This window comes from Salmo salar, chromosome ssa10, assembly GCF_905237065.1.
Source record: "Salmo salar chromosome ssa10, Ssal_v3.1, whole genome shotgun sequence".
NCBI lineage: Eukaryota > Metazoa > Chordata > Actinopteri > Salmoniformes > Salmonidae > Salmo > Salmo salar.
Window position 1 is genome coordinate 27,027,643 of NC_059451.1, and position 24,272 is coordinate 27,051,914.

The 24,272-nt window shown below is 41.6% G+C and overlaps 1 protein-coding gene across 10 annotated transcripts in view; it reads left to right on the forward strand.

The window, feature by feature from the left end:
* The first annotated feature begins 3,772 nt into the window (after positions 1 to 3,772).
* The window catches only part of elavl4 (ELAV like neuron-specific RNA binding protein 4), a 72,126-nt gene continuing 51,626 nt past the window's right edge, over positions 3,773 to 24,272 (forward strand). For 2 of the 10 annotated variants that reach the window (XM_014216623.2, XM_014216624.2), the window contains exon 1: positions 4,800 to 5,044. In XM_014216623.2, coding sequence (XP_014072098.2) covers positions 4,922 to 5,044 — 123 coding nt within the window. In that variant the 5' untranslated portion in view covers positions 4,800 to 4,921. Of the gene's footprint in view, positions 4,315 to 4,799; positions 5,045 to 21,896; positions 22,275 to 23,346; positions 23,504 to 24,272 lie in introns of those variants that run through there. The other 8 variants (XM_014216626.2, XM_014216631.2, XM_014216627.2 and 5 more) reach the window with 8 other exon arrangements.

Genomic DNA, 24,272 nt, shown 5'->3' on the forward strand with positions numbered 1-24,272 from the left:
GCCACAAAGTCAAAATTGGCTACAAGCCTACAACAACTATTTGCTTTGTGGTCTTCATTTAAGGTTAGGGTTAGGCATAAGAGTTAGCAGCGTGGTTAAGGTTAGGGTTAGGTTTACAATTTAATTTTAAGAAGATAAATTATAGAAATGGGCGGAGTTTATAACTTTGTGACGACCCATTGGGGTTGACCTAAGCAAGTCAAAAGCAGGTGCAAGCCTCAAGTAGAGCATTACATTTTAAGATAAATTATAGAAATCTCTTTGAAAATGTAGAACTCAATTTTATTTACCCAACGCATGTATACACATGGTGTCAACTAAAAGGACCTGAACATATTAACCATTTATAAGAATGATGGTCAAATGAGTAGTAGTTTAGTGTGAAAGGGTAAGAACCATCATTTGGGTCAGTATTTTCCCTGGGACTCTAATTACTGATGAAACATGTAAAACGGTATAAACTCACCTCTGACCTGTTCTCAGATGAGAACTTTTGTCCTGTAGTTCATGAGCTATGTCATTGCACTACTAGTCTGTTGGTGTGAACACAACCATGCTGTTGTTGAGTTGTATAGTCAAAAGTTTTCTGAGAAGGTATGTTTGTTTTAAGTTGGTTGTTTATTTGATGTGTTTGGGTCCAAGAAATAAATGTTTTAATTTTTGAATCTCTGGTAGTGGAAGTAGCCTTATTTTGGAAATCTCCACTAACAATGTATGCTCCTTTCCCCACTTAACTTTTTAGCTAACAGATAACATGGTATGCTACAGAGCCTGAACATGTAGCATGATTTTCAATCGTGATTTTAGAAATGCAATGTCTCGCTGTTGCCAATGGCCCTAAATTATCTACGGATTGATAAAATATGTCCTATGCAGAAATCGCTCCGCCATTTCCTGGTTGCTAAAATGTATAATAGTTTGCCTAATTTCAGATTGTGACATGTAAGTATAGCGTAAAGTATCATTGTACCATCTAACCCGCTGTGAAATATATTTTCCTTAACCACATTTTTTTCCTTCATTTTCAGCTGATTGAAGCTGGTGTACAAAAGTAAAAGAAGCAAAAACCAAACTTAAGCATGGAAAGCATAGAAATAGTGCACATAGAACAGATCTACGCTTCTTAAACTTGCTTTCATTGAGTGACAGACTTATAACTCACATTTATGTGAATTTGGTCCGGTCACCCAAAAAGTTACATATTGCAGCTTTAAAGCATGAGGATTTCTATCCCATTCATAAATGCTAACTACCTTAAGCGCCTATTGACGATAGTAGGACTATCTTCTGGTTAGGAGAGTTTCGTTAAGAGGCCTGACACTTGTTCTAAACGTTAACACACATCGCTTGCTGTACAGTTTTGGAAACAAGCAACTTGTCTTTTATATCAGCAAGAAATACATTTATAAAAAAAAATATATATATATATATATATATATATATATATATATATATATATATATATATATACGGTCAGCTGCAACTGTGTTGAAACCGGTTAAAACAGTGTACAGTAAGTGTATATTTTGCATTTGTGAAATTAAAGTATAGTGCATTATGTTTCTAGAACCGTACCGCAATTGAGAATTGATTAACATTTAGATGAAGTATTTGGCTGTTTTGGCTGCCAGAGCCAATTTGCCTCGAGATTATGTACATTTCTTGGACTATATGGTAACGTTAGGCTCGTTTAGTCCATTATTGGGCTAGAGGCTTTCTAGACAATTGGAGCATATGTCATTAAGCCAATTGCTTTTCATTATTACCGCCACACCTGATTAGCTGCATCAAATGAATGGCCATATGACTCCAGAGCAAGAGGCATATAGACTTTCTGTTGCTTATTTTCAAGTTATAAGCTTTGTGTAACTGGAACAAATAAATAAGGCTGGGAGGAGGGCAATGATTGTTGTCCCTGTGATCATATTTGATAGCTACAGGCAGCTAAACAACTAGGGCGGCATTATTATTTCTTAAATTATAAAGAACTGTGCTGTGCAATATTTCCAGAAAATTGAATAGCTGTCCTTCATGGCATGTCATCCCTTAACTCTAGCCAATTAATGGGCTCCATGGTGCTGGATTTATTTTGGGACTGATGTTCAATGAAATTACTGTGAGACGAGAAACAAAAGTATTTGTACAGTCATTGATATTCAATGCCTATTTTTGATATGGGTTGTTAGTGATCATGTTTTGAGGAGACCATTCCACACTGCTCATAGCAGAACAGGAAAACAGGAAACCCTCAGGGAAAGGGTTTTGCTACTACACAAGATATATTTTCAAATGCTCCTTTCAATGCTACTATTTTAAAATATTTGTATTTATAGCATGACTGAAATGATAAAAAAAAACTCTATACTGTTTTCATGGCTACTTCTCTTAGTGATTGCGTCTAGTCTGTCTTTTCCGGTGGAACACTTCATGTACAGTATTGGTACAAGGAAACCCTTTTTAGTTTGACCATGTAGGGACTTCCAACATATAAAGCACCATCAATGAAAAGGAAGTCATGCAAAATCAAAAGACAGGACATGGGGGACTGGAAAGAACAGGCAGCATAAGAGACTATCACTATGGCGACAGCAATCAAGAGACTTGGGACTGAGCAGGTCAGAGAAGAGGGCTTGAAAGGCAGCTGACAGAGAAATCAACCCTCAGACAGGATGATTCAAGTGACAGCTCATCCCAGAGTACAGGCGGCCTGGCTGTCCCCAGAGAGACTGTTTTGAGAAGCCAGTTGTACATGGTAACAGCCTTTGTGAGGTAAATGTAAGAATAAGGCCATGATAGAAAAAAAACACCTAGTAGTTGTATTATTGACTAGTGCTGTATGGTCTCAGCTGTTCTCTAGGTATGGCCGATTTCAGCCATATTCTTACTCTTTCTTACTCTCTCCCTTCTAACTATCTTTTACATCCATGCAAGTATGCACATAATCACACGTTCAAATGCACAACATTAATAGCATTAGGAGAGAATTGCAGACTGTCTCTCTTCTCTGCTTGCAGTGACTCTGTCCTCTCCTGGCTGTGGTCCATACCAGCAGATGGTCTGGTGTCAATGGGCTGCTATTAACTGGCCACAGTCCTCTCCTGGGGCCTGGCAAAAAAGTACATACAGTGAGTGCACTGGAGACAGACAAGCCATGCTGCTTGTGGAGGTACTGACACTTTTTCACTATTTTAAGATGAAGTCAAACCAAACTGATGAACGGTATCATCACGCAGTTTATTATATTCAGTAGAAATACATCTACAGGAAATTATATTATGTTGCTCTGTAGTAACACTGGAATTACTGTCATAGTTGGGTTGTATAAAAGTGCTTTTACATAGTAACTGTAGTATCCCAAGCCGTAAATGACATACAGTGCAAACCCAAAGAATCTGACCCAAGAGAGACGGTACAGGTGACTGTATCACAAATAACATGTCTCACACCAATGTTCATGTTTTATGTGGCTATTTTTTACTTGTCATGCTGAAAAGGAATTCACTGAATACACAATATATTTATGGTGGTGTTCCATCATCCTGCTATTAAGTAGCCCTATTGAGATGAGGACTAGGCGGAGAAGGAATGAATGAGCCTGATCCCTGTGTCTCATACACATACAGGAAACCGAGAGAACAGGCAGATGTGGTGGCGTCGCTGTAGTTAGAACAGTCTTCCCACCTTGTGGTAGCAAAGTGAACTGTAGCTGCCTGCATGAGAGCGTGAGCGAGCGAGTTGGGGGGGAGAGAGCGACACAGAGAGATGGAATGAGAGAGAGAGGGAGAGAAAGGGCGAGAGAGAGGGAGTTTAAACTAAGAGCTATGTTTTGGGACAAACTAATCTGCTAGAGAGCAGTGTGAGGATCGGAGCGCATTGTGTGAGCGAGTGTGCGGTGGACAGATAAGGGAACAAGCCCGCCAGCCCGACTGCTTGTTTTAATGTGCAGACTGGGGAGATAAAAAAAATATTGACTCTTCAGTCGTGTGCCGAGACCCTGGGCACAAGCGCCACATACACCAGAGGTGTACCACATCCACCAGAGGTGTACCACATCCACCAGAGGTGTACCAAAAAAGGGGAAAAGGGGACAAAAATCTGACACTAAACAGATATTATAGAGGATTTTTTCCCCGTTTTTTAATTGATTTATTTTTTATTTATTTTTTCTTGGGACTGACTCCCATTTCCAGTAGAAAGAGGGAGACAATAACTGAAGGAGAGCCCTTAGAAAATAAGAAAAGGACGAAAAAAAGCATTGACTACAAGATGTTCGAAATCAGCCGAACTCTCAACGCTGCTTTGTTGAGCAATGAGGTAAAGAAATTGGCTTTGTTTCTTCTCACCTCCCCAGTGTATGTGCTGCCTACCATTCTGTGTTGTGTATTATTGTGTGTGTACATTTCTGTGCTCATGGTTTAAGTGTAAAGACGCAGGGTTGATTAATGACCAAAGCTTAGCCTATTAGCCAAGCTCGATGGTTGGTAGTAGAAAAGGATCACTACGCTTCTCACTCATTCTTGCTTGCAGTAACAAATGGGATGCTAGGTGGCTGGCTGTTTTTATGTGACCACTGTTTTATTTCCCCTAATTTACCCAAAGCAAGGTAGCTATCAATGCTAAGCTTGCTTGAGGAATCGCCCATCTTGGGCTCAAAATGTGTGTACGTGCATATGTGTATGAGCGTATGATTGTGTGCTTGTGTGTGGGTGTGTGTGCATATACACACAAGCTTGTGTGTGAGTGCATAGTGTACTGTGATTGCCCTCCTCTTCCCCCCTCTCTTCTTTCGTCTCCTCACTCCCGCTATCCTTTGCCATTCTGTTTCTGTCCTTCCTACCTTCCGTTTCTGTTCTTCCTTTCTCTCCCTCTCCCCCTCTCTCTATCTGTGTGTGAGCGTGCACTCTGTGAGCAGCATCTCAAGATGATGGTGCGGTACCCCCAGCTCTCGGGACTAGCCACTGCTGACGGCTCCGTCCCTGAGAGGCTCTCGCCGCTATTTCCCAGGGATCTCCCATCCACCCAGATGGGGTCCAGGTCACTTTTGGTAAGAGGATAGACAGAAATATCTCACTCTTAAAACACTAACAGGAGGAAAAAGACAAAGCGAGAGAGAGCAGTAGAGAATAGATCAATTTAGGAAGATGACTATCCCCAGGAATTGTATTAGCAGCTATTTACATGCTTGTGTGTGCTCAATAATATCCGCCTACTCTGCCTTATTTAACCCTCTGTCAATCAGTCCGTTATCTTGGGAGTAAGAGCGGCAGAGTGAATTTTCAGCGTGTATGAATTCAGTGTAGCAGCCTCACTGTGTGCGTAGTTTGCCAATGCCTGCATCTCGATGTGCATTTTGTATGTGTGTAAGCTTATCTGTTATGTGCATGGACATAGTTACTGCAATATTTATAAACAATTTATTTTTAAACCATTTTTTATTATCTGAAACAGATCAAATTAGAATATGGAAATGAGTATGTAATATGGCGTCAGGTAATAGTTTTTCATTGAAAAGTGTGGGGTTGTGTACATTACTACATTACTACATTACTACATTCACCATGTTGACACTCGTAACTGCCAGATGTGATGTGCGGCAACTTAATACACAGGGCTACTGCAAGAACAATGAAACCTTGCTACAATTATGAAATACAGTAAAACATAAATGTTATCTTTAATACCTGATGCTCTGTATGGACAGAATATACAAGTATGGATATAGTGTAGTTCAATAGTTTTACTTTTTCTAACATTTGTTTAGACAGGGTACTGATCTGATTTCTTTATGTAATGAAGATGGTGGCTTTTAGTGGCAACTAAGTCAACCTGAAGTTAAACCATAACGATATATTAACAGTTAAATGATGTGCGTAATGAGAAGAGGTAGCAGCAATGCACCTACATTAAGTCTGGTCTTTTAGATCATTTATTCCAGTCTTCCTCCTTATTGTTAGAACGTGAGTCTACAGTATGTGCTGTTTATAATGTAGTGTAGTTCAAGGGGAAGAGAGGCATGAGAAAACCCTCACTGGAAAACGTTGAGAGAAAATCCCTTACTTGGTGCATTAAATCTACATGAAACTGTGGGTGTCTAATCTGTGATGGGCTCTCATTCGGCTTCCCTTCAAACAGGCTCAGCTTCCCACCCTAGAGCTTTCCTGAATTTAGCAGAAATCGTTGTAATGCTGACAGCATTGAGGTCTGCTGTTGACTGTACGCGAATGCAGAGGAAATGTTTGGTCATCCATAAAGACTTAATATTCTTATTCACCTGGCAGAACCGTCTGATTCACTCACACACTATTTCCGCATACACAGTCATGCTATCTAGCTACCTGTAAAGAATCCCAGTAGTTATACTGCTGAGGAAATATAAACTTAAATTGCATATGACAAGTAGATTGATGCTGTAATTTCTCTTTCACATATAACAATAGTACCACACAGTGCCTTAATTTCTTCTGAAATGAAAATGTAATAGTAAATTGTAATAATAGATAGTGAGGTTATGGCAAGTTATTAAATCAACTCTTATAAGCCTTTTAATTGCAACACGTGAAAGTATTTTGCATTTGGGTTAGCTAAAGAACTTGATGTGGATGTTTGTATTCATTTTCATTATATCTGACTGAGTAGGCAGACAGTTCTAAAGCTATGATCAGAGTAAACGCAGACCCTGTTTCTATGTGATCCCGAAAATGCACAAATACGATGCTACTTCCTGTTAAAATAAATGTGAATACATGAGTTGTATGTAAATCAGAATATATGAGGCGTGTCTGGGATTCTGATTACCCTGGTTAAAACTGACCATCGTTACAATGATTAATGGTACCTTCATTAAGCACAGCTAGATCATTTGCATACATTAGATAAATGTGCTGGAAGATTGTTGAGGCTTTGCTCTTGGAGAGCTGGATTGTTTTATTCTTTTGGTGGATGCAAGGCATAATAATATGATACCAGAGACCAAAATGTTTAGCTCTTGATGTCTGAGCTGTCTTACGGTGTGAGCTGTGTAATACCACTGTATGGCTATGCTTCAGTATGAAATCAAAACAGAACGATTGACAAAAGGAAATCAAAAGCTATAATAAAAAGTTGTTATTATACTGGTATGATACTGAACACCTTCAAATATATTTCAAGGGAATCCAGTATAGCAAAGTAATAAAGCAAAATACAAAGCTTGCTAAATGGCTACAGTCTAGAACAATGTCCCTGTAGTCCAGGCAGCCATTTGTCAGGCTCTAGGTGAGCTAGAGAACATTGTGTTTAAAAGGATGTCTAACATGTTCTAGAACTCTACTGAGTTTTCTATCAGAACCAATGGATCCAGCCAACATAGACTGGGAGGAGAACACGCCATTCAGAATAGCAGCCATATTGGTTGCTATGAATGGTCCAAGAAGTTCAGCATGGATAGTAGTCAGAGGCATATATGGGTGAGGAATAAATTAAGATTTCTTAACTGTCTGTTTTGAATGCCGTTCATTTGTGAGCCCCTGATTACTGTCGTCATGCAGCTGTTGTTTTTCATAAAACGCTGTGCTTTCTTTGGTAACTCCATTCTTCAGTAAAAAAAAAAAAGGTTAGATTTACCTTAACTCATTTAAGGCATTGTCACAACAAACAGAAGCAAGACGAGTAGAGGGAATTGTACAGCAGTTGGCAAAGGCATATTGGCACCCCATAGATTGTAAGGGTCATCTCTATTTCACAACAATGATTAGCTCTTTCCATCTGCCGCTTCCATCACTTCCTCCTTCCCTGATTGCAGTGTTTCTCTGGTTAATTTACCCCAGGAAATTAGTTAATTTAAGCTCCACAAGTCTGCCTTTGCTGTTACACAAACAGGTGCAATATACAGAGGCATGTATCATCTCTGAGAGAGGCAGCGCACTGTGCCAAGTAGGTAGAATCCCCCGCCTAACTGCGACACAAAATCATATCTCAGATACAAAGGCCATAGATTGATATTGATTAACTTACAGGCGCATAATTTTAGGATTTACTATCGGTGAATAATGAAATTAAGAAATAACCAGGATTTGTTTAATGGTGGATTTGGACCAATATTGAGTGTTAGTGACCAATATTGAACTGAATGAAGATCTCAATTCATAACATGTCAATACCAACATGATTCATTGAACCATATGGGTTCATCGGATTTAGATTATTTTTTTAAAAGAGCAGTATGAGTAAGAAAGAGCCAAGACACACAATCACTCAGTGTGTGGTTGTCTGAAAATAAAGGAATGCTTCCTTTTTCAGCAGAGGTACCAGAACCTTGCTCAATCATATGTGGCTAGGTTAATGCGATTTGGCAGAGCTCTCTTCAGTTTTAGGTAGAAAAGTGCTATTTCTCCTGCAGGTCAATCAGCGGTCATCTGCATACAGCTGCAGAACTACAGCCCATCTCAACTGCGGCACAGCGGTTAACTACATATAGGCTGTGGAACATCTTATCATAGATTATTGTAGTGTGTGTCCACAATTTTTATTATTATTATTATTTTCTTATTTCACCTTTATTTAACCAAGTAGGCCAATTGAGAACAAGTTCTCATTTACAACTGCGACCTGGCCAAGATAAAGCAAAGCAGTGCGACAAAAACAACAGAGAGTTAGACATGGGATAAACAAACATACAGTCAATAACACAATAGAAATATCTGTATACAGTGTGTGCAAATGAAGTAAGAAGGTAAGGCAATAAATAGGCCAATAGTAGTGAAGTAATTACAATTTAGCAATTTACACTGGAGTGATATGTGCAGATGAGGATGTGCAAATAGAAATACTGGGGTGCAAAAGAGTAGAAAAACAAAAACAAATATGTGGATGAGGTAGGTAGATAGATGGGCTATTTACAGATGGGCTGTGTACAGCTGCAGCGATCGGTAAGCTGCTCTGACAGCTGATGCTTAAAGTTAGTGAGGGAGATATAAGTCTCCAACTTCTGTGATTTTTGCAATTCGTTCCAGTCATTGGCAGCAGAGAACTGGAAGGAAAGGCGGCCAAAGGGGTGTTGGCTTTGGGGATGACCAGTGAAATATACCTGCTGGAGCGCGTGCAACGGGTGGGTGTTGCTATGGTGACCAGTGAGCTGAGATAAGGCGGAGCTTTACCTAGCAAAGACTTAGAGATGACTTGGAGCCAGTGGGTTTGGCGACGAATATGTAGTGAGGACCAGCCAACGAGAGCATACAGGTCGCAGTGGTGGGTAGTATATGGGGCTTTGGTGACAAAACGGATGGCACTATGATCGACTGCATCCAATTTGCTGAGTAGTGTGTTGGAGGCTATTTTGTAAATGACATCGCCGAAGTCAAGGATCGGTAGGATAGTCAGTTTTACGAGGGTATGTTTGGCAGCATGAGTGAAGGAGGCTTTGTTGTGAAATAGGAAGCCGATTCTAGATTTAACTTTGGATTGGAAATGCTTAATGTGAGTCTGGAATGAGAGTTTACAGTCTAGCCAGACACCTAGGTATTTATAGTTGTCCACATATTCTAAGTCAGAACCGAACAATAAGGCTGTTCGAGAATATGCTGAGCTACTTGAATAGTTACATGCTTACTACATGCTAATTACGCCCATAAAGAAACTGTTGGGTCAGGTGGCCTGTGTGGTATAGGGTATGCTTTGTCAGCTTCTTGTAAAGAACCCAGTAACTGTCCAATGAATGCCAATCACACTGATCGTGTCAAGTCAATGTCATCATAATTGATTTCGGAGCCGGCTGTGGTAGCTACTGTACTGTGTTCCTGCGTGGCAGGCAGGGCCGGGAGGGTAGGCTGGCAGTGCCACACTGAGACGGGGGCAGTGCTGCAAGGGGGGCCTGGTGAGCAGCAGCTGAGCCAGTGTCCCGCTGGGAGCCGTCACCGCTGAGTGGAGCAGGTGTCTCCAGCCAGACAAAAAGCTTCCCTAAGCCAGAGGGGAGGCAGGGCCGACCACAGCACTGTGTGCCCCGCAGAGGACAGGTGGCCCACTCTCTCTCTCGCCCTCTCTCTCTACTCCTTCACAGTGCCTCCTCCAGGGGCTGTCTTTTAATACCCAGCCACCCTATTGTGTAACTTGTCCTCCGAGTACATTTAAGTGTGATCACATTAGCATGTTTCGCTAGCAATGTCACTGTCCATGGTGCTGAAGGTCCAGATAGATATACAGGGGGAGGTGGTTGTCATCCATAACACTTAGCGGAAGGGTCAGCTTTCTGAATACAGGCAGCCTGACCTGGAAGTAAGTCTGTGATTTCACCCGTAGAGGCGTTTGAAGACTAGAGAAACACAGAATACAATTATGATGATAGTTTGCAAACCAAGACTTTGAGAACAGAAATTGTAGTTTGACTGTTATGTCACAGTTCTTAACAACTTACAATAGTTTGAAACCACAAACTTTAATAGCAAACATTACTGCTTTTTCCTCTTACAACCCCCAAGAGCAGTTATATTGTGTTGATTAAACCGACATTTCATTTTAGAGCCACTTTTATTTACCGGTATGCTTACTGTAGCCATTGTTTCATGTCTAATCACAGTTATTTCACGGCTGTTAACAGAGTAATTAGAAAAGGAACAATGTTGAAAAGTTTGGAGAGAAAAAATGTAATTGTGTTGTCTTTATTGCCTGAGAGCGAGGTTTACTCTCGTCTGTGTACACACAGTAATGAATGTTACTGTTAATTAGAGTGGAACGGTGAAAGGGTATTGGGGAAAACAGACACAGCTTTATGCCAATCTCAGTCAACTGTTTCCGTACACTCAGTTCCAGCAGCATAAACATGGGCCACACCACCAACCATAACAAAGGAGGCATTACCCAGCTTGAGCCCCACTGACCAGTGTAGTTTACTATTGTAATCTCTCTTAGCTGACTGGGCTCAAAATCCCAAAACACAACACAAGAAGTGGGGTGGAATGGGGGCGCCCATGACCTGCGGATTCCATCTTTAATAAAAATAACAATGACGCTCTAGTCAAGATTATCTCCTCACAAAAGACACATTCAACCTTTTCAAGACATACAATTGAAGTGTCGATATTAGAAAAAAATGCCTTTTAATTTTATTCAAAATTGCATTGCACATTATGATGCATAAGAATATAAAACAAAAAAAATGGCAGTCAAATGGATGCACCTGCTATTCAAGAGCAAATCAGTATCGGGCCTCCATCTTAAGAGTAGAGATTCAAGAATGCATAGCTCACAGCTTACTGACCGTTGGTGAAGTAATAAATGTAGCCAACACCTGAGCAATAGGCTGTGGCTGAATCTTGACATCTTTTTTTAGCACATCCCTTTTATTGATTTACTAATTGTTTGGGAGCTAGAGAGTGACTGCTGCGGTCATGAATAAATGATATGTGCCTGACGTGTACATTACTGAGGAAGACCTGCGAGGCCAGGCATTACTTCCTTAGACACATAGCGGTTCTCTTCACAGCCCTGGGAAAGCATCATCCCTACTAGTTTTCCAAGCCATTAATAATTCATCCTTTCTAACAGCAGCATTCAGGTTTAAATGTGTTACCATGGAGTCTTCCTAGAACATCAGTGACAAGACTCTAAAATAACCCAATTTAAAGCAGGAGAAAAGCGTATTTATGTATGGTAATTATTCCTTAAGGTATTCTTCTCTGCTGCGCTCTCCATTCTCCATTTCTTTACTCTCCTTATCTCGTTCTCTATCCTCCTGAGAAAGAGCATGTGCGCGTGTGTGGGATGGGTGGGGGGGGGCTTGTTTTTTTAGAGCAGTGTTTCCCAACTCCAGTCCTCGAGGCAGGTTGACGTTTATTGTCATGAGTCTTGCCCTGGAGGCAGAACGGAGCGGTTTCCACTGGATGGGCCAGCTACAAAATAAAAAATAATGAAAACAAAAATGTGCTTTTTGATCTTAATTGAAGGTAAGGGTTAGGCATAAGGGTTAGCAGTGTGGTTAGGGTTGGGTTTAACATCAGATTTTATGACTTTGTGGCTATACCAGCTAGAGCTGCCTCCAGTACATGAGTAATCTCAATAAATGGCAACCTACATCCTCAAGTGCCCCCAACACCACACACTTTTGTTGTAGCCACAGAAAAACACACCTGATTCAGAGGGCTGTATTCATTCCTTTCATAGCTACAGTGTAGAAACACAACATCATTTATTAATGCATTGCATTTGATCAAACATAGGTCTACGCCTATCTAAACAAGGGGTTTTCTTGTTTAATAAAACACAGCTACTACAACACACAAGGTGAAGCTCTTCGACAAGGATATATGCTGTTAAACTAAAATACTGCAGAGTTAGGCTAGCATTGTGCACTCGCTTTCCTACTAGCATCATAAGGAGGAGCAGTAAACCATGAAGTGACATTTAGAAAGACGAAATGTGCAGCGTGGGCATGTTAGAAGGGCTCCAGTGCTCTGAGGCAGGCAGGCAGCACAGCGAAGGGCTGGGGCCAGGCAGGAGAATGATTCCCCGCTCTGAGGGGAGGTGCTGATTAAAGCCCCAGCCAGATGGACCGCAGTGGTCACCCTCAGAGCGTGGGGGTACCCCGACTGGGATCAAACACAGAGCAGGCCGCCCCACAGCCAACCACTACACCACCATGACAGCACTCGCCACACACAATGGCAACACAGACGCCAATAACGATGAGGGGCAACACTGGTAATGACGAGGGGAGAAAGCAACGTGTCGTTGCAGTTGAATGTCATTTATGAAGCGGCAACACCTCTGTAATCCAAATGGACTGTAATCCAAGGTCTCCTGCTGTGATTGCACCATCCGAGCCAGAATACATGTCAACCATGCAAACACCCCTGTGCAATCTTACAGCCCTCTCATTTCAGTTAAAGTTATTGGGGCCTAAGTCCTTGCTTCCAAACAATTTTTTGGAAGTATATACTTAAGATGTAGGCTACCTTGCTGTGGTTCAGTATTTATAAAACAAAGTTCCTTTGGTGTGGCCACTGCTTTTTGTAATAACTACCACTGCTATTGAATTGTAATAACTGTCTTACTACCTGTATTTTGTGACGTGGCCATCTCTCCATATACAGTATGTGGTTTTCTCCCATCACATTCTGTTCCACAGACAGAGATATCTTAGGCAGGTAGACAAGCCATGTCACTTCTTAACTCTAAAAGCTCCAGCTACACTGAACAAAAATATAAACGCAACATGTTAAGTGTTGGTTTCATGTTTCATGAGCTGAAATAAAATATCCCAGACATTTTCAATCCGCACAAAAAACATATTTCTCTCACATTTTGTGTACATTTGTTAACATCCCTGTTAGTGAGCATTTCTCCTTTGTCAAGATAATCCATCCACCTGACAGGTGTGGCATATCATGAAGCTGAATAAACAGTATGATCATTACACAGGTGCACCTTGTCCTGGGGACAATAAAAGGCCACTCTAAAATGTGCAGTTTTGTCGTACAACACAATGCCACAGATGTCTCAAGTGTGCAATTGGCATGCTGACTGCAGGAATGTCCACCAGAGCTGTTTCCAAAGAATTGAATGGTAATTTCTCTACCATAAACCGCCTCCAATGTTATTTTTGAGAATTTGACAGTACGTCCAACCGGCCTCACATCCGCAGACTACTTGTATGGCGTTGTGTGTACGAGCGGTTTGCTATGTTTAACGTTGTGAACAAAGTGCCCCATGATGGCGGTGGGGTTATGGTATGGGCAGGCATAAACTACGGACAACAAACACAATTGCATTTTAATCGATGGCAATTTGAATGCACAAAAATACAGTGAGAATTAATGTCTTGTTGAGAAGTTTCTCTTAGGTGGTGATATGAGTATGAGTTGAAATGGAAATGATTCATGTCCAATGACATGGAAAGATAGGTATTTACCGGAGAAAAGTTTCTCATGCAGTTTTAGGAGCTGAGTAAGGATTTGGCAGAATGCTTGTCTGTCGTCTTAAACATCAAAGATAACAGAAGCCAGTCCGGATGGCCAAATGTAGATTTGTAATTGATGCCTGATGTCTCGGAGTAAGCAATGCTGAGTTTGTCACACTGTATCGAGACAAAAGGTCTGACCCAAATTTGTTGATTTGTTACGGATGCAGACTGGACTTAAGCCAGGTAAGTGATGATAATCAATCTGAGTTGCACGGCCAGGTGCAGCCAAAACTTCGATACAGGAAGTAAATGGATTCTTCAAGGGAAATCAAAAAGAGCTACGTAAGCTCCTGTATACGGAGGAGAATACAAAACTGGGTGTCATTAAAAATAGTCAGCTAATTTATGAGGAACGTACTGTACTGGGATTTTTCCATGACAGGCCCAGTTCCATGGAAAGTGTATGATGAACAGAATGTTTTTGAGGTCTATCTTTCTTTGCCAAATCAGGCATAAATGGGCTAGAAAAGCAGGCAGGGGAGGACACTTTCAATCCGGTTAGTGTCCCTCATAGGAAATGTCACAGCACGGGCTGGAAGAGGCGAGGCCTCCTGTTAGCAAAGCTGAGGATCTAACTACAGGCCCAGTGTGACATGCTAATTAATCAAGGACTGTTGACCTTTCACTGACCTGGTTTTCTGGTGGTCATTCAAATAGCATTGTGAAAGTCACCATTTCATTACAGATCACTTTTTTATTCTTTAAAATCAAAGGGAATTTCGGATTTATTCGTAAAAATATGGATGTCCATGGATGAATGTAACAAATTCTGAAATCTATTTTGTTTATTCAAAGTACATGTATGGCATTGAGCACAGAGGGTTACATGTATGGCATTGAGCACAGAGGGTTAGTTACATGTATGGCATTAAGCACAGAGGGTTGGTACATGTATGGCATTAAGCACAGAGGGTTAGTTACATGTATGGCATTGAGCACAGAGGGTTAGTTACATGTATGGCATTGAGCACAGAGGGTTAGTACATGTATGGCATTAAGCACAGAGGGTTGGTACATGTATGGCATTAAACACAGAGGGTTGGTACATGTATGGCATTAAGCACAGAGGGTTGGTACATGTATGGCATTAAACACAGAGGGTTGGTACATGTATGGCATTAAACACAGAGGGTTGGTACATGTATGGCATTAAACACAGAGGGTTGGTACATGTATGGCATTAAGCACAGAGGGTTGGTACATGTATGGCATTAAGCACAGAGGGTTGGTACATGTATGGCATTAAGCACAGAGGGTTGGTACATGTATGGCATTAAGCACAGAGGGTTGGTACATGTATGGCATTGAGCACAGAGGGTTGGTACATGTATGAGCATGACATATTGAAACTTCTTACAATGTTAACAGTTCTTGACACATTTCAGGTGACACCAACACTTTGCTATTTTTCAAATAAACCTGTAATTATTCAGAGTGAAACATGAGTCGAACACACTGGATCTAACAGGTAGATTGCTTTGACTTAAATGAAGTTGACACTATAAGACTGTCTGCTGCATGCCTACACTGATTCCATACTAACTACATACAGAAGAGATATCTTACAATGTTGCTATTCTAACTGCAAAAATCAAGTCTACAATATGTGTGTGTGAGAGAGAGAGAGTGCGTGTGTGCGTGCGTGTGTAGTCAGCAGTAACATTTATAAAAATCATTGGTTGAAACTCAAGTCAGCATTGAGGACCGATCCCTATTTGCATCAGCAGAAAAAAAATATTCACTGGATGTTAATCCGTGGAGCGGTTTTGAGTGGGAGGGGTTTAGGGTGAGTAGGGAGGACAGGAGAGAGCAGGCGGAGTTCATGACAATTAGCCAGATGCTGGTCTCAAAATTAGCAGGCTTTCAGCAGAGGCAGCAGCCATTCTGGTGGGGCACTATAATTAGGGCTTCAGCAATCGGTGTGTCAGGTCGGAGGTACTTTGGGAACAAAGGGTGTGAGAGAGAGCGTCTGGGCATGTCCAGGCAGAGACAATCAATGAGACGGGCTTTACATTGCTGACTGCACCGTTGGCAATCCTCCTGGGTTAGGGCCAGTAAAGCTTTCCACTTTAAAAAAATGGAAGCATAATTTTTATTTTTTTTACATTCCAGAATAGTCTAAATAGATTAGCCTGTACAGTACAGTACATAAGGCTAAAGCTGAATTCACATTTATTTTTATGCAACATCTTACAAAATCCCAAAAACTAAATTAGACAAAATTTGATAGATTGTACCTTCCTTATATTTGTCGCGCAAACACGCACACACATACAGGGCTGTGATGATTATGTAATTTTGAGTAACAATGAATTGTCAAGCTAATAGTCGCTGTTATTGTCATACATTTTATTTTTGTTTAAAAATGTTTTGAGCTCGTAATGTATCATAATGGATATTTGAAAATGAGCTATGACACACCTAATGAATACAATACAGCTTTGGTGACACCCGTCTCAAAAGTGAAAGGTTTTGACCACTTGGAGCCTCTCCTCTTGACCATGCCATTCTGCTCCTATAATGACCAACCTTATCCCTTTCGTGTAAAACTGAAAAACTGCTATTGGGTAAACGATATCCACTTGAAAATAAAGTATAATTATTGTTATAACGGTTATTTTCCTTAGTTCACGGTTATTGTTAATCATTGTCGGTTACATGATTATACGATTATTGCCAGCCCTACACACACACACACACACACACACACACACACACACACACACACACACACACACACACACACACACACACACACACACACACAGTGTATATAAAGAGCCAAAGCCCAAGGGAGGGAAACCTTCCTGCCCAGCAACCCTAGTGACTGAATTCTCCCAGCATGGGTGGCATCCTATTTAGAATCTCTGAAACAGCTCACTCCATCTGTCTTCAGGCAGCCAACCTTCAGGCAGCCAACCTTCAGGCAGCCAACCAATATGTAGCACTGCTTTAAGACCCCATTCACTCTCATCCATCACATTCTACAGTATTTATTAAAACAACGTAAGAAAATAATTTGGTGAAAAAAAGCAAGTACAATAGAGGATATTTAGGATATTTTAAATATTTTGAGTTATTAAGGATGTTGTGCGTAGACAAGAATCTTCTTCCTGGAGCGCCTTTACTGCATACCTATTATTTCAACAGTTAAAGTTCTCTGTAATCAAAAATAAAAATGATTGTTTTTCATCTGTGTTATGTTCTGATATTTACAGCCAAGAATTAAAAGGTGGCAATAAAAGCATGGTGCCAGAGAGAATATTAAAGTCAGTGAGGCGGAGAATTATTTCCCAAGCTTGCACAGAATGCAATGAATTCTAAAAGGTCAAGTCAGAAGAATAAAAGCGATAGAAAACCTAGTCTAGTATTAATTGCAGGTTTCTAGACTGAGAAGCATTGCACCAGAAAACTCCCGAAACAAAAGGCAGTTGGTATGTGATATTGTCCCTGGCAGTAAGGGATAGCAGAAGATACCACACATAATTAAAATAACTCCAGCAAACACGTCCATTCGGGAAACATCCGAGTCCTGTTGATTCCTAATTGAGGGTGGCAAGGCTTTAGCCGTAGCTTTAATTAATGCTCATTAGTATTTCAAGCACATTGTTGTGCATGGCTTTAGTACTCAGTGAGGTGGAGGGGCCAGAGGTGCAGTGGGGAGATTGGAGAGCTTCAAAGCTCTTCCTAGCAGTTTCTCACTGTGGGGAAATTCTGTGCCCTGTGAAAGTTGACCAACGTTATTGGTCTCTTCTCATTGTCACTATGCATGTAAATACTGTATATGGATTTTATACAGTGTACTACCACTGTACGTGTACAAATATACATACAGTGCATACATATTATGTGCAGATATAGTATGTATAGCATGCATTCATAAAGAAAATACATACATTGTCTACTTTACATATTGAGAAATAAACACTTGAGTCATTCCAAGCCCACGTCCACACCAAAAAACTCCTGAAAATGTTTTGGGCGTATTATGGATTAGGTTAACAGTGCTGCAGCGTTTTGTTGGCTGTCAAGAGCTCTGTGTGATTTGCCATCAGCGCTCGTTCAGCTGGAGATTGGTGAACTCAGCCAGAGGTTAATGGACTTACTCAAGTTAGTCTGCCTGCCATGAGAGCCACCTCCTCCTAATTGAATAAAAGAGGACCAGCTAGATGTCTCTGGTGTCTGGAATAAAACAATGTACTGTAATGACGCAGTGTTGAACAATGGATAAAATAGCCCTACTGCTGCCTAACACACATGCAAATGCTGTAACAAAACATTGGGCAGTAACAAAACAACCACACAGCAAAGTGTAATATACTGTGCCATGTCAACTAAATGAATTAGAGTATGCAGGTGCTTGCTCTCCTTGTCGCTGAGTCTGGGGCCAGCTAAGGTAAATCGGGTATTTTATGGCCTCTCTGGTCACTGCAGCTCTCATACCAAAAGCTATTCTAATCAAATCAGACTATCCCCAAGAGGATGTGGCTGCTAGATTAAGGTAGATGAGGTATAGAACATACTGTATACAATATGTATTGTTATTGCATCTAAAATACTGTATAAAATATGCATTGTTATTTTATCATTGTAAAATCTAGTTATGAATTATTGTTTGGCCTACATCGAATCATATCTGTGTGTTGGAGGCCACATTGAATACATTTATGGAGGCATTATCATAATGCAAAGGTGGCATTACTGAAGTTTATGTTTGAGATGTGGCATGTACTGTAGTTAACTTGGGCAGGGTAGGGTTGACAGGACTGCAGTAGTACAGGGATGTCAAATGTTCAGGCTGCTGCACAGACACTATGGAGGCTCTAGTCTAGAGCGGCCCGGTTACATTGTGTTTGAGAAAAAATGTTAACTCTCAAATATGTCATTGTTGCAATAGTTTGTGAGTAGGCAACATAGAATCATGCTAAATGATTTTATATTGCGGTAATTTTCCTAATGTGGGCAGTTTGTGTTACTACCTCACACTGGTCCAAAGGCCGGCAGATGGTGATGTTGAGTGGTTTCATCTTACCGTCCAAAGGGAATGCATGCAGCTGGCTATCCACTCGTATCCCCCACGGACCGGTTCGTACATAAAACATTCTCCATTCAGGCTGCAAAGGCTTCGATTTCCTCCTGAACTAGATTCAATGGCGACAAGGTGGGGAAAATATTAATACATTCTTTATGAAACACCATTTTCCACCACCATGCTAGAGTGACTAATGAGGGAGAGGCTATACGGACACACCTGGTGCCCAAATTGCTGACGTATGTCACACAGCGAGAGTAGAGTGGAGACGAACGGATTTGGTTTAGTCAGTCATTTGTCCTGATGAGCCCTTCCCAGCTAGCTAGCTAATAGATGTGGCTAGAAACTTCAGCGAGAATTAGATACTTGTCTGTCGAAGTTGGGACTTTCTGTCTCAAACGTTTGCCCCTTATTCTATTTATTTCAGCGTGATATCGATAATAGTGATTCATCAAAAAAAGTATATATATACACAGAACAAAAATATAAATGCAACAATTTAAAAGATTTTACTGAATTACAGTTCATATAAGGAAATCAGTCAATTGAAATAGATTGATTATGCCCTAATCTATGAATTTCACATGACTGGATAGGGGTGCAGCCATGTGAGGGCATAGGCCCACCCACTGTGGAGCCTGGCCCAGCCAATCAGAATGAGTTTTTCCTCAAAAGAGGCCTTTATTACAGACAGAAATACACTATATATACAAAAATATGGGAACTACTCTTCAAATGAGTGGATTTGGCTATTTCAGCCACATCCGTTGCTGACAGGTGTATAAAATCGAGCACAGTCATGCAATCTCCATAGACAAAACATTGGCAGTAGAATGGCCTTACTGAAGAGCTCAGACTTTCAACGTGGCACCGTCATAGAATGACACCTTTCCAACAAATCAGTTTGTCACATTTCAGCCCTGCTAAAACTGCCCCGGTCAACTGTAAGTGCTGTTATTGTGAAGTGGAAACGTCTAAGAGCAACAATGGCTCAGCTGCTAAGTGGTAGGCCACAGAAGCTCACAGAACCGGACCGCCGAGTGCTGAAGCGCCTAGCGCATAAAAATTGTCTGTCCTTGGTTGCAACACTCACTACCGAGTTCCAAACTGCCTCTGGAAGCAACGTCAGCACACAAACTGTTTGTCGAGCTTCATGAAATGGGTTTCCATGGCCGAGCTGCCACACACAAGCCTAAGATCATGATGTGCCAAGCGTCAGCTGGAGTGGTGTAAAGCTCGCCGCCATTGGAATCTGGAGCAGTGGAAATGCGTTCTCTGGAGTGATTAATCACGCTTCACCATCTGGAAGTCAGACTAACGAATCGGGGTTTGGCTGATGCCAGGAGAACGCTACCTGCCTGAATGCACAGTGCCAACTGTAAAGTTTGGTGGAGGAGGCTGTTTTTCATGGTTCGGGCTTGAACCCTTAATTCCAGTTCAGAAATCTTAACGCTACAGCATACAATGACATTCTTGACGATTCTGTGCTTCCAAATTTGTAGCAACAGTTTGGCCCTTTCCTGTTTCAGCATGACAATGACCCTGTGCACAAAGCGAGGTCCATACAGAAATGGTTTGTTGAGATCGGTGTGGAACAACTTGACTGGCCTGCACAGAGCCCTGACCTCAACCCCATCAAACACCTTTTGGGTGAACTGGAACACCGACTGCAAACCAGGCCTAACCGCCCAACATCAGTGCCCGAGCTCATTAATGCTCTTATGGCTGAATGGAAGCAAGTCCCTGCAGCAATGTTCCAACATCTAGGGAAAGCCTTCCCAGAGAGTGGAGGCCTTTATAGCCGCAAAGGGGGACCAACTCCATATTAATGCCCATGATTTTTGGAATGAGATGTTCGACGTGCAGGTGTTCACATACATTTGGTCATGTAGTGTACTACTGTTTCTGCATATTGGTTATTCATTTGGACACTTTAAAACTGTGTTTTTACATTGGGCTATTTGTCAAAATGTATTGTCAACAGGAAGCAGCTACAGCATTATTTTCAACTTAAGTTTTAGGAATACAAATGTAACTTTCAGCATTAATTTCCGATGGTATTTGTAATATTCATATGTGAATACATACCGAATTATAATTGGATGCATTTTACCGCCGTATCCTACTGTGCGGTGATTGGTTAAGACCACCCAGACTGTTAGGTCATGGCCAGTTGATCGTGGTTGGAGATAGGCGAACATGCAGTTGTAGCTAGTTAATAAAGAGTTATGTTAAGAAACATCCTGTAGTTCTGCGTTTTATTATTTTGTACAAAGCATACAAAACAAGACAGTATTGTACTTAATCAGTCCAAAAACGTGCTGTGATTTATTTATTTGGGTGATATAGCAGAAATCACCTAAACGGGTTTGCCCTGCCTAGTAGTAGGCTTATAGGTATGGGATGTGATGCATCCCCTACCCAGGTACCAAAGTCCTCCCACCAGAGCACTACAACCACAGAGCTGTAATTATTGATGGTGCTTGCGTGCAGCTGTGAAGGGAAGCACATGTGGTTGAAGCTCACAGAAAAGACAGGAGGGAGCAGGGGGTATAGAGGGGCAAGCTGGGGCAAGGCTGTAACATTAACAAAATCATCAACATCAAAAGGGCAGATATACTACTGTGTAATGCCATGCTACTGTACTTCTCTATATAATGTTAATGGTGCTGGGTCTCCATCCATGTAGGCTACAAAACCTCATCACACCGTGTGTGGGGGGGTGGTTATTGGTTACCTTGCTCCATGTTACAGCTGCCAATTAACTTCTCTGCCTTCGCTTGGAGGTTAGATGAATACTGTAGATGTTGTAGTGCGTAATATAAATAGCATCTTACGTCGGTACCATCGCCCCCCGTAGTTCCCTGCTGCTCCGTCTCTAGCCCTCCCCCAACACTCTCCTCCACTAGCGCGCCACCCCTTCCCCGCTCTATCGCAGCCAATGAGATTCTAAACCATACAGACTGAATAACCCATAAATGGTTTGAAGGAAAAGGGATGCTTGCATTAGCTGTTTCCTTTCAGTGAAGACTTACCCTTTTAGTTTTGTTTTATTTTTTGGGACCGTTTCTTTTCTCCGACGCTCCCGCAGAGATTTCCACCCACGGCTCGCCTCTGACACGCTGCACACACTGCAGGCTCACGTTCATCCACTCACACGCGCCTTCTTTATCCGATTGTCATTGGGACCACGCGCGCCCAGCACTAGGATCGACTCCTTTAGCAACCGATTTTCTTTATCCACACGAAGACTAAATACTTGCTGCTCTCCTTTCGCTTTATCCTCCTCAATCTAAAACAAGAATGGTCATGGTGAGTAGGGAACAATTTGTTTAGCCTATGCTAAGGCATCTGTCTTATCTATCTCGTTATTTATCTACATTTAATGAACTGCTTTGAGTCACCGTCATCATTGCACCTCTGCAGCAGTAGCCTAGCCAGGTGATACACTTCCGTATGGGGTTTGTGTTTGAATCCGTAGGGAGCCTATCCCAATTTTTGGGGCGCTTTGTTGTTTCTAGATGTATCGCTCCTGCAGGTGTGTGTGAGATTTACAGTTTGACGTGAGTATAGAATAAAACTTTATTGTCCATCCAGGATGGACATTTTTCTTTGGCTTTACCTTATATTAAAACGATCACACACATACATTCTCACATCACACACTTCTAAAAGTCAGACCGTTATATTGCATACACTAAAAACATAGAGGACACCGCTACATTCATTCACTCACAATGCACTGTTAAAATAGATAGCTATATGCATATCATTAGTAGGCTGTGTTAACTAACAGCTAAGCCAGCCTTGGGTTAACAGCCAATTTATTTTTTAAATAACTGCAACTTAAAATTAGGCTATATAACATTTGTATTTTGAATTTGTTTTAGCAATATCTAATGATATTTTTCATGAATTGTAAATGACATACGTTTTAACTGGATTCGCATCCTTATTTGAATAAGATACATGCAATAAATATGAGCACATATGAATGTATACAACTAGGGTAGTGTGTATTTGCAGACTTAATCATGCATGCAGTAATAGCTAATTTATATACATAGTGCTGTTCAGGCATCCTATTACCATAGTGCCTGAGGGTGCAATCACTCTTTGTGCTCACTCAAGCAAAGACCTTAGCAGCGATTGATTGCTTTGCTGGTACCAAAAAGCTTTTCTTTGCCAAGCGCTCCTTGCATCTGTGAGGCTACCAGAGTGAATGTGTTAACTTTGTGGAGGAGTGGGCTGGAAAGACAGGCGCAGGAGCCAGTGAGAATGCTGCAGCACACGCTTCCAGAGAAAGGGGAGCTCTGACCTCACAGATGAGGAGGAGACTGGGGAGGGGGCTGCAGCCTTTTACATTCTCACCCAGCCGCTCTGGAAGAAGGGAATGCCTGCTTTCACAAGCCGCCTACTGTCTGACCATCACAGAGCGAGAAAGCAAGAGAGAGAGCTCCAAGTGAGGGGGAAATTTGCTCAGGCGCTGGGGAGAGAAAACAGCTGCCGGCTCACAAATGGAGTGGAATGGGTTTAAAATGGTAAGGAGGCTGCAGCCTGCCAGCTGCTTGTTGTGTCCTTGCATCCATCCGACAGCCTGCAGCAGTAGCACCATGCCTCACTCAGTGTGCCTTCCTTCCCTAACAGTTAATGGGGTGTTATTCATCCAGTTTTGGGAGAAGGCGATGGGTATAGTCATTGCTCTGAGAGGAAAAGCATGGAGGCGAGGGGCAGTGGAGAGGTTTCGGGGATCGACACCCATTTTACGACCATGAAGTGGTGCGTGAATCTCCTGGCCTCCCTGTAGGTTTGCACAATCGTAAACTGTTCATGTTACCTGTGCACAGCAAACGTAAAGTACATTGTTTTATCTGATATTTTGCCTGCATGATATTGTTCATGATGTTGTTCGTTGTAAATAGTTGATTGTACTTTTGTAGGTTTGGTATATTCATGTTTTATAGTGCACATTTTGGTAGGTTTTATTTTTGTAATGTTTGACAGTGTATGTACTGTAGGCCTACGGTTGTGAATAGCGTTTGTGAATGTGTAGTGTATCAGAGGGAGATGTGTGTGTGTGTGTGTGTGTGTGTGTGTGTGTGTGTGTGTGTGTGTGTGTGTGTGTGTGTGTGTGTGTGTGTGTGTGTGATATGCATGCCTGCATTGGTGTACATTTCCCCTCACTTAGACAGGTTTTTAAAGAATTGCCTGTGCCTCCTCTGCTTCTGCCTCTGACACTGCTGGTAGCTCTTGTCTGTGCTGCATGGTGGATGTTTGTGCATCCATTGTTGACAAAGGGCTCAGAGTCAC